At 43.0% G+C, this 12,110-nt stretch overlaps 1 protein-coding gene across 6 annotated transcripts in view; it reads right to left on the reverse strand.

The window, feature by feature from the left end:
- Positions 1-12,110, reverse strand: part of DYSF (dysferlin) — a 396,353-nt gene that overhangs the window by 234,485 nt on the left and 149,758 nt on the right. For all 6 annotated transcript variants that reach the window (XM_089652230.1, XM_089652225.1, XM_089652229.1 and 3 more), the window contains exon 8: positions 4,214-4,276. In XM_089652230.1, coding sequence (XP_089508356.1) covers positions 4,214-4,276 — 63 coding nt within the window. The remainder of the gene's footprint in view (positions 1-4,213; positions 4,277-12,110) is intronic.

The raw sequence follows: 12,110 nt of genomic DNA on the forward strand, positions 1-12,110 counted from the left end.
ATCCCCCCTTATGTATTATACATGGTGATCATATCCCCCCTTATGTATTATACATGGAGATCATATCCCCCCTTATGTATTATACATGGAGATCATATCCCCCCCTTATGTATTATACATGGAGATCATATCCCCCTTATGTATTATACATGGAGATCATATCCCCCCTTATGTATTATACATGGTGATCATATCCCCCCTTATGTATTATACATGGAGATCATATCCCCCCTGATGTATTAGACATGGTGATCATATCCCCCTTATGTATTATACATGGTGATCATATCCCCCCTTAGGTATTATACATGGAGAGCATATCCCCCCTTAGGTATTATACATGGTGATCATATCCCCCCTTATGTATTATACATGGAGATCATATCCCCCCTTATGTATTATACATGGAGATAATATCCCCCCTTATATATTATACATGGAGATAATACCCCCCTTATGTATTATACATGGAGATCATATCCCCCCTTATGTAATATACATGGAGATCATATCCCCCCTTATGTATTATACATGGAGATCATATCCCCCCTTATGTATTATACATGGAGATCATATCCCCCCTTATGTATTATACATGGAGATCATATCCCCCCTTATATATTATACATGGAGGTCATACCCCCCTTATGTATTATACATGGAGATCATATCCCCCCTTATGTAATATACATGGAGATCATATCCCCCCTTATGTATTATACATGGAGATCATATCCCCCCCCTTATGTATTATACATGGAGATCATATCCCCCCTTATGTATTATACATGGAGATCATATCCCCCCTTATGTATTATACATGGAGATCATATCCCCCCTTATGTATTATACATGGTGATCATATCCCCTCTTATGTATTATACATGGAGATCATATCCCCCCTTATGTATTATACATGGAGATCATATCCCCCCCTTATGTATTATACATGGAGATCATATCCCCCTTATGTATTATACATGGAGATCATATCCCCCCTTATGTATTATACATGGTGATCATATCCCCCCTTATGTATTATACATGGAGATCATATCCCCCCTGATGTATTAGACATGGTGATCATATCCCCCTTATGTATTATACATGGTGATCATATCCCCCCTTAGGTATTATACATGGAGAGCATATCCCCCCTTAGGTATTATACATGGTCATCATATCCCCCCTTATGTATTATACATGGAGATCATATCCCCCCTTATGTATTATACATGGAGATAATATCCCCCCTTATATATTATACATGGAGATCATATCCCCCTTATGTATTATACATGGAGATCCTATCCCCCCTTATATATTATACATGGAGATCATACCCCCCTTATGTATTATACATGGAGATCATATCCCCCCTTATGTAATATACATGGAGATCATATCCCCCCTTATGTATTATACATGGAGATCATATCCCCCCCTTATGTATTATACATGGAGATCATATCCCCCTTTATGTATTATACATGGAGATCATATCCCCCCTTATGTATTATACATGGAGATCATATCCCCCCTTATATATTATACATGGAGGTCATACCCCCCTTATGTATTATACACGGAGATCATATCCCCCCTTATGTAATATACATGGAGATCATATCCCCCCTTATGTATTATACATGGAGATCATATCCCCCCTTATGTATTATACATGGAGATCATATCCCCCTTATGTATTATACATGGAGATCATATCCCCCCTTATGTATTATACATGGAGATCATATCCCCCCTTATGTATTATACATGGTGATCATATCCCCCCTTATGTATTATACATGGTGATCATATCCCCCCTTATGTATTATACATGGAGATCATACCCCCCCTTCCTTAATCTCCTCTTCTCAATAGAGAATAAGTTCAGTTCCTCTAATCTTTCCTCATAGCTGATCTCCTCCATGCCTCTTATCAGTTTAGTTGCCCTTCTCTGTACTTTCTCCAGTTCCCCAATGTTCTTTTTGTGAATTGGTGCCCAAAACTGAACTGCATATTCCAGATGAGGTATTACTAATGATTTGTACCGGGGGAAATGATATCTCTCTTAACATACACACCAGCAGCGGTTTGCATGAACGGGGTGCGTTTCTGATGCGGTGCAGAATTCGCACAGAAAACGCTGCAAATTCCGCACCGCATCAGTGTGAACCAGGGCTTAAACTGAAAGTTCAATTCAAATCTATCCAAAGCTAAAATAAAGTTTGGCTCATGATGACACTTTCCAAAACATGAATTGGCAGTAGGAAGATATGCCGATAGTTCATTCTTGACCATGACATAGATATGTACACTTGTGCAGGCCAAGCATGCATGTTTTTAGACTGAATGGATATTTCCCTGGGCATTGGATCTCTTGGGGGGAAAAAACATCAATAAGAAAAGGAGAATCCATTCTGGAATGTCAGCAGAGGTAACCAATTCCTGGCTTGACAAGGGGAGGACAGGGCTGGGGGCAGGTAGGGTATCTGCCCCTGGGTCAGTACTAATGAAACACATAAGGCTAGTAGCCCTGGGTAAAGATGCCTTACCATTCAAATGATGATCATAGAGGGACCCGCAGTCAATGACACATGGGGATTTATTTCCTACAGTTGGAGAATGCAAAATCCGTCTCACTTCTGCATAAAAACCATTCAGCTTCTAACCTCAGCTTGTTCCATTAAGCCTTAGCAATAAAACCAGGAAGATGATTGGTTTCTATGCAGAAGTTAGCCTGATTTTGCAATCTCCAGCTTTAGTAAAAAAACCCGATGGTGGGCAGAAAGAAGCTCCAGAAAGCACCAACTTCCTTTGAGGCTCTGAAATGTCATGTGACCAAATGCTGAGAGCTGCAAAGCAAGCTGAAGATGGAAGGGGTAAAAATGGTTGTCAGAATAAACCATTGGCTTTAGCAACACCCAACATGTCCACCAATGGCACCATGACACACTTTGAGCGGTACCCTTTATTTAACAAACAAAAAATTGTCCCAGCCACAAAAGAGCTAACTGGTTGTGTTTGTCCCCCCAGATCAAAAGCTTCCAGTCTTCCTCCAAGTCTGACCATAATAGATTGGCCAACAGTCATCTCATATGGCTGGTCTATCACACCTCAATCACAAGTCAAAAGCACCTAATGAATGGAAAATGGAAGTATCCTCCTGCGCTTAATATAGGTGAGGTCCCTATAACAACAGCTGCTGTCACTCTACCTTAAACCATTAAGTAATAAATTGCACACCCTTAAATTAGTGAAGCGCTAAAATAGTAAAACTACCCATAAAGTGCCATCAATAAATTAGTGTTTGATAAAAATAAAGAAATCCTAAACCTATATATATCAGTGAAAAAACCTAAATGATATATATAATTAAGTGACATTCATAACTCACAGTGATATAAATCCATGATTAATAATATAATCCGTGACAAAAATATATATCCACAATTATTTCATACATCAAATTAATATAACAATCAGTGATTAATAATTTCAGTGAAAAACTATATATCCAAATATTTCATAGAATATGGAATCAAATGGATCAATCAAGTGGATCAAATAATTCTATGAAATATTTGGATATATAGTTTTTCACTGAAATTATTAATCACTGATTGTTATATTAATTTGATGTATGAAATAATTGTGGATATATATTTTTGTCACGGATTATATTGTTAATCACGGATTTATATCACTGTGAGTTATGAATGTCACCTAATTATATATATCATTTAGGTTTTTTCACTGATATATATAGGTTTAGGATTTCTTTATTTTTATCAAACACTAATTTATTGATGGCACTTTATGGGTAGTTTTACTATTTTAGCGCTTCACCAATTTAAGGGTGTGCACCTTATGAATGGAAAAAACAGATTCAGGCCCAATGAAACAATATGTATCTTGTAGTTCTGCAAAGCGTAGTACATTCGTAGCTGCGGAAACACCCAAACTATGTATGTAAGACACAAACAAATGTCCATCCAAAATTCTACAACGAGCAATGGGCAGAGGAAAAATCAACCCACGCAATTTATTTTAATTGCCCCCAACTGACCTGTCTGTAAGGACTGCAGATTCCCCACAGACAAACATTTCCTGACCCTGCAACAGGCCTAATCCTTAGACAAAGCAATGTGTGTGGAACCAACCAAAGTACAGAGACCACCGACCGAAGCCATGTCTGGTAGACACTTACCGTAAGGAAAACAGGTTCATCAAAGAGATCAGCTGGAGATTCGAAGAAGTTAAAGAAAAATGTCTGTAAAAAGAGGAAAGGGGGTCAGTTACATGCACAGCACATGACCAGGAACAGAGGGCTGGAGTTACTAACAAGTTGGACTAATGCTACTAATTTGTTATAGACTTTAATGGACAGTGTGATGCATACAGTAGCAGACTTTATTTCTGTCTATTTGGGGACATCTTACAGTTTTGTTGGTGACCCTAAACTCATCATGTAAAATACCATCTCAGTCTTATGTAAATCTGCCTGTTATTTGGTTTTAAATGTACCTAAAGCCATTTAGAAAGATTAGAACCTCGGTCAGGTTTTTATTGCCGGTCTCCATTGGTTCTGTTGACCACTGTCACTGCAAAAGAATAGGAATAGAGATTTTTTTCCAATTGGGGACACCTGTTGCAGTAGAGAACGGTAAGTTGAGATTTCCGCTTATGTCCTCTTTTGTCTTCATACCGTGTTGTGCCACCCATTAGGCCAGTTGAGATGGATGCCTCAGACGCAACTGGAAGGCTTGGTGGGGGGGCAGCACTAAAGCCAGAGTGCCCATACTAGATTCTCTGTCCACAGTGCAGACCATGAACACTGAGCCTTGAAAAAATCAGAGGCTCAGCATTGCTGAGTTCCCTGCCTAGACCCGTGTGCAGTGACCGATCCTCTTCAGTTATGCCAAGCCTGTTATCCCTAAGCACGGCGCTGACAGCCATGCAGTAAACACATACAGAGATTTTACTCCTGCCCCATATATGGTCCATAAACATATACAGTAGGTTCATATGTCACTAGGACCTATACACCTGATGTAAAGGGGGACTCTGATGGGGACACCTGATGTAAAGGGGGACTCTGATGGGGACACCTGATGTAAAGGGGGACTCTGATGGGGATACCTGATGTAAAGGGGGACTCTGATGGGGATACCTGATGTAAAGGGGGACTCTGATGGGGACACCTGATGTAAAGGGGGACTCTGATGGGGACACCTGATGTAAAGGGGGACTCTGATGGGGACACCTGATGTAAAGGGGGACTCTGATGGGGACACTTATTTTCATTTTATGTTTACATTGTTTTATGTTAACCACATGCCCTCTAGACTCTATTAAGCTATTGCTGTTATGTTTAATTGCTGTTTTTTTATATTTTGGACTCTTTATTCTAAAGAAAAATGTAATTTCATAAGCTTTAAGAGGGCGTGGTTGGGGGCAGGGTTGGGGGACGGTCCTGGGGTGGGGTTGGAGGCAGACCTGTGCAAGGTTTGGTGGGGCAACTGGTGGAGAGTAAGGTTTTTGCCTGGCTAGTAGGTATAGACTTGAAATTTTAAGCCCTGCAGTAGGTGACACCGTCCCTTTGTTTACTCTAGTGGTGGTGGTGGTGGTGGGGGAGTGCCAGACCCCCTGGAAAAGTACCCCCTCCACCCATGTTGAGGGCATAAGGCTTGCTGTGGTTCGGGAAGGGGAAGTGGGCGCATGCTCATCCCTCCTTTCCTGGCCTGCCAGGTTGGATAGGAATCCGGTATAGATTTTGGGACCCACACCAGACCCGAAGGAACCCCATACCGTTTTCTTTTTCTTTTCATTAACAGAGTCCTTTGTTTACATTCTGCTGTCTGCCACGAATCAATGGCTGATAGAAGGAATGAGTCGCTGGTTGTTAGGACGTTGGCGTGTGCTGGCTCCTTAACAACCAGCATTCAGTCTTTTTCCCCTACCAAAAAACTCACTAGTATCAAAAACATATCAAAATGTGTCAAAAAATGCATCAAAATGCAACCAAATCACACTATATAATTGCACTGAAAACCAGATTGAACGGCAGCCGCACTAGTGTGAACCTAGCCTGCAGCTCTCCTGCGACAGCCGCAGAAAGTAAAAAGCTTATATGTATTCAAATCAGTGTTTATTTAAAAAGGCAAAGTACATGGAATACAAATATAAATCACAATATTTGACACGTGTATGTACAGAACAATAGGCTAAACAAAAGGACTGAGGAAGCTGACAAAACCATCAGCAAGACTGGTACAGAAAGGTGACAGATCGTCACCATCATGAAAACAAAACACCATTTAAAAAAAACTAAATTTGTATTCCTGATTGATTCATTTATTCGGAAACAGTAACTGAACCAGCGTCTGGTAAAAAAAACATTTATTCTTTAAAGAAGTATAGCCAAAGCTACTTTAGCCATACTTTTATTATACTTTTATTATAGTTAGAGCTGCACTTCTGTGACCTGTTTTCACTTACGTCTCAGAGCCGGTCAAGGCACTGAAAAGATCCCGACTATATTGTCGGGATCCACCCAGAACTCTGGACCGACATCTGACTCAGCCTCTCAGCGAGCCAGAAAGAGCCTGAGCCAGCAGCTCTTCTCCCGTCCACAGCTCAGCACTCCAGTGAGCGCGGGGAGGGCAGAGCAGAGAGCCGGAGACTGACAGCCCCTGGCTCCCTGCTCACAGAATGCTGAGAACTGAGTGATCAGTGGTCTTTGATCGCTCAGTTCTCAGAGCAGAGGAGGCAGGGGACAGATGCAGCATCAGATTGATGCTGCATCCACCTAGGGGAGTATATTTTTTTTTTTCTAAATCTCAAACTTCTCTTTTAAATACATTTGTATTTCAACTGCTGATTTATTTTGTTAAAGCGCAAAAAGTTCCCGTCACTCTCTGTGATCAGGTAGGCAATGTCTCTTCTACCATAAAATACATCTACCATTCTCCAGCATGTAAACTGAGCTGCGCACGCAGTGCCCACCCCACCTCTGTGTGCTAGGATCACTAGCTTCTGTGCATGCGCGGCATCATCCCATATCAGCCAATAAAAATAGGACAGAGACTATTGGAGGAAAATTATGTTTTGCACCCTTTAGTTCCACTGTATCTGAGCACCAAAAACTAAAAACACGAATTCATTTTTATCATTCAAAGCACACTCCCCCATCCATCTACATCTCCATTATTTATTTTGCTGAAAAATCATTTCAAACACACCCCCTAGTGTTTCTTGCCACGCGCCATCTTAAGTAAGGGCAGATGATTCATCTAGCAGTTATTTCCTGGAATCCATCTGCTCTTAGCTCATGCAACACAAGGATGCGCTTGAAAATATTTTATTCAATGACAAAAGTAAAATGTGATATGGAAAAAGAGAAAAATTAAACAATGTTTCTTTTTTTAGCATGGTGTTCTGTCCCCCCAAGAAAAAATACATGGTGGTACACCATGTAGAGACCAGATATAGTGAATGCAGGGTCCGGGGAGACCGGATATAGTGAAGGCAGGGTCCAGGGAGACCAGATATAGTGAAGGCAGGGTCCAGGGAGACCAGATATAGTGAATGCAGGGTCCGGGGAGACCGGATATAGTGAATGCAGGGTCCGGGGAGACCGGATATAGTGAATGCAGGGTCCGGGGAGACCAGATATAGTGAATGCAGGGTCCGGGGAGACCGGATATAGTGAATGCAGGGTCTGGGGAGACCGGATATAGTGAATGCAGGGTCCGGGGAGACCAGATACAGTGAATGCAGGGTCCGGGGAGACCAGATATAGTGAATGCAGGGTCCGGGGAGAGCGGATATAGTGAATGCAGGGTCCGGGGAGATCAGATATAGTGAATGCAGGGTCCGGGGAGACCGGATATAGTGAATGCAGGGTCTGGGGAGACCGGATATAGTGAATGCAGGGTCCGGGGAGACCAGATACAGTGAATGCAGGGTCCGGGGAGACCAGATATAGTGAATGCAGGGTCCGGGGAGAGCGGATATAGTGAATGCAGGGTCCGGGGAGACCGGATATAGTGAATGCAGGGTCCGGGGAGACCGGATATAGTGAATGCAAGGTCTGGGGAAACCGGATATAGTGAATGCAGGGTTCGGAGAGACCAGATATAGTGAAAGCAGGGTCCGGGGAGACCGCATATAATGAATGCAGGGTCCAGGGAGACCAGATATAGTGAATGCAGGGTCCGGGGAGACCAGATACAGTAAATGCAGGATCCGGGGAGACCAGATATAGTGAATGCAGCGTTCGGGGAGACCAGATATAGTGAATTCGGGATCTGGGGAGACCAGATATAGTGAATGCAGCGTTCGGGGAGACCAGATATAGTGAATGCAGCGTTCGGGGAGACCAGATATAGTGAATGCAGGGTCTGGGGAGACCAGATATAGTGAATGCAGGGTCCGGGGAGACCAGATATAGTGAATGCAGGATCTGGGGAGACCAGATATAGTGAATGCATGGTCCAGGGAGACCAGATATAGTGAATGCGGGGTCCGGGGAGACCAGATATAGTGAATGCAGGATCTGGGGAGACCAGATATAGTGAATGCATGGTCCAGGGAGACCAGATATAGTGAATGCAGGGTCCTGGGAGACCGGATATAGTGAATGCAGGATCTGGGGAGACCAGATATAGTGAATGCATGGTCCAGGGAGACCAGATATAGTGAATGCAGGGTCTGGGGAGACCAGATATAGTGAATGCAGGGTCCGGGGAGACCGGATATAGTGAATGCAGGATCTGGGGAGACCAGATATAGTGAATGCATGGTCCAGGGAGACCAGATATAGTGAATGCAGGGTCCTGGGAGACCGAAAAAAATACATGGTGGTACACGCCTTGGATAGGGCACTCCCCCTCCCTCCACGGCTGACCGACAAAGCAGCTAGCAAGGAGACAGTTGCATAGATAGCGACTATCAATATTCCCATTGCATTCGTTTCTGGACTAGGCTGAAAGCTAAACGGGTACTGCAGCAACAACCCGTTGGGAGCTGGTAACACCCCAGATCAATGTACAGTACATATTTGCCAGCACACCATGGATCTTCAAGTAACATCTAAACTCTTTTTATTTCAGATCACATCACAAGGTAAAAGTGCAATGCTTTGGGGCCACACAGGACCCATGTGATCGCCTGCCTGATGAAGAGGTCCTGCGTGGCCCTGAAACATTGCACGTTTTTGCTGATTGTTTTGAATAAATGTATTTGGATGTTACCAGGGGCGGACTGACCATTTGGAAACTCGGGCACTGCCTGTGGGCCCGGGGTCAGTAGGGGGCCCCATGAGATGCCCCGGTACCTTTTTCTTTTTTTTTTCCAAAAAAGTTTTATTGAAGTATGAAAGGCAAAACAAGTCATAGACAGATACGGATCGCAGTCCGAGCACATGCTCTTACATCACATAAAATTAGTGCAGCGCTAAAAGTAGTGATAATAAGACAGATATAAGTCCACTGAAAGTCTTGGTCATATGGACGTGTCCAGTGACAAATGAGGATTCAGAATTGGTGATCCGTGTGGAAACGGCTGAAAAACGCACTCACCAGAAGTAAGACACATAAACGCAGTGTGCATCTAGAGCTCATGGATCCTCAATCCAGAGGGGGGTAAAGCTGGTCCGGTTACAGGAATGGTGGATCCCTCCTCTGTGGATGCAGCAACAGATCCTCCTTTTCCTGATTAGGTGTAGGATTCCAAGATCAAGATTCTGCAAGCAAAAGCTCCTCAGGGGAGTTTTAGGGAAGGACACCCATAGTGTAGTAGGTTATAAAAAGCAGCTTTATTAAAATAATAATATCCAATTCAAAGTAGGCAGGTATCATAAAGATGTGTCAGCAAGACAAACTAACCCTGACACTCTGAATAATGGCCGCCGGGCCTCCACGTGGCTCCGGCGGCGTAGCGTCTCGACGTCCAGGCTCCTCCTTACGCGTTACGTGCGCACGCACATCTTCAGAGGTATGGAACCATTGGCGTGATGACGCGAATAGGCGCATATAAATAGGCATAATGACGCATGCGCGGTTACGTATGCGCCAGTGTGCAATAACTAAGGCGCATGTGCGTGGCTCCGTCTTCCATTTTAATGGAGCTCGAAGACACAGGATGGAAGGGCAAGAATGCCCTATAATTGACAGATGAATGTCAATGAAGACAAGTTCAACAACGGTGTGAACTACACCCATTTTAAAGACAATCTGATTCAGATCTATATAAAAATATAAAATAGGCGCGATAGCGCCAATGTGTTGAACTTATTTCCAATTAGATAGTATAATTTCAGTAAATGTATATACATGCGTCATTATATCTTTGCAAATTAGAATATATCAACATTCAAAAAAACATCATAAGTATAAAAGTTATGTGCCAGAAAGAAGTTCTCAGAGGATGAAACTAAAATAAAATAAAAAAAAATAAAAAAAATAAAAAGACTGCAGAACTAAATCTGCACCAACCTCGAAACTAATGACACATGTGAGAATCATTAAAAGATCAATAGAAATTGCTTAGATAGAAACGCATGTGAGAAGGTCAAACCTTGCGTCTATAACATGGAAAAAGGGGAGAAATTAATTGTTTAAATTTACGTCACATGCTCTTACATGTTCTCCCGTAACGCAGATGGGATCAGGACATTAGATTAAATTGTAGATCATCATGAAACGAAGTCCCACAGTAAGGCAGATGCAAAAGATATAACCATAGCAGTACTGATAACAGTATGTAATTTAGATAAATACAGTATACACTAGTCTCTATGTAGGGAGAGCTCAAATAACAGGACTATGAAGTGCAAGACAAAAGTATCATCTCAAGGCATATATGTCCTATGTTTCCATATCCGAAAAGTGTGGGTTAGTTTTGTGGATTATTGTTACACCTGTACATCTATGAGTGTTCCGTACCTTATGAAAAATATAGCTAGTTAGAATATGAGAAAAGGGGGTGCAAAGAGAGAAAGAAAAGAAAAGAAAGACGAGCGTGGGAATGGAGGAAGAATATGAAAGGTAATATCGTAATGAGGTGGGGCGGAACAAAGAGGACAAATAGATAGGGAAGATGGGGAGAAAAAAAAAAGGGGGGGGGAGGATGAGGTTTAGAAATAAATAGGCATAACCAAACCAATCACATTAATTGACATCGGCCAGGCTGTAACAGATTCTATCTTTAATTAGGGATATAATTCAGTGAAAGTCCATTAATGGAGTTATTCCTGAGGTGAAAGTGCTAGAGGCTTTCCGTGTCTCCAAATCTTTCTCGCTCATTCCTTCATTAAGCCATGATAAGTATCAGTAGATTGGAAATGAGTCCAACAAGCCCAAGTCTTCCTGAATCGCTGAGGGTGTTCTTCCCGGTACCTTTTTCATAGGCTTTTTTTGAGTTTGGGCAAGGACACAGGGGCCCCATGATCTCCTATTGCCCATGAGCTGTCCGTCCGCCCCTGGATGTTACTTAAAGTGCAACTGAAGTCCCATGCAGGCAGGGCTGTGGATAAGGGGGTACCACCAGTCCTGCTGTATGGGGCCCAGGCCAGCAGGGGGCCCAGGCAGCTAGGTGAATTAGATGTGGGCAGGGAGGGTGATCAGCATGGCAGGGGATGGGTGGGGGGACAATTATTGGAACCGATCCTCTGTATGGCTCTCTCTGCAGCAGCTGAAATCTAGCTTCTTCTCCTTCTCCTCTCCCTGATTTTTAGCTGCTGCAGAGAGAGTCATACAAGGGATCAGTTCCAGTAATTGAAACCTCATCACCCTTCCTGTGCACCATATGTTACCCCTTGCTGCCCAGTTCCCCCGTGTATCCCCCCCCACCCCATACCTACAGTGCTGCCAGATTCTCTCCTTTACACCAGCAGTTGCAAGCACACAATAGCATCCTTCATGATGGAGTGTAGGGGAAGGGTCTGGTAAATATGTCACATTTACCAGCCTCTTCATTTCTTGCATGAACACAATGCGTGATCAGCACTGATCACTCACTGTGTTTATTCATAATTGAAGCATAGTAAACTGTCTTTTTTGGAAGGGGGGGGCCTGTCACTTTGGCTGTATGGGGCCCCGTGG

The sequence above is a fragment of the Staurois parvus genome, unplaced genomic scaffold (assembly GCF_062004578.1).
Source record: "Staurois parvus isolate SC_StPar_1 unplaced genomic scaffold, SC_StPar_1.0 ptg000675l, whole genome shotgun sequence".
In the NCBI taxonomy this organism is placed as follows: Eukaryota; Metazoa; Chordata; class Amphibia; order Anura; family Ranidae; genus Staurois; species Staurois parvus.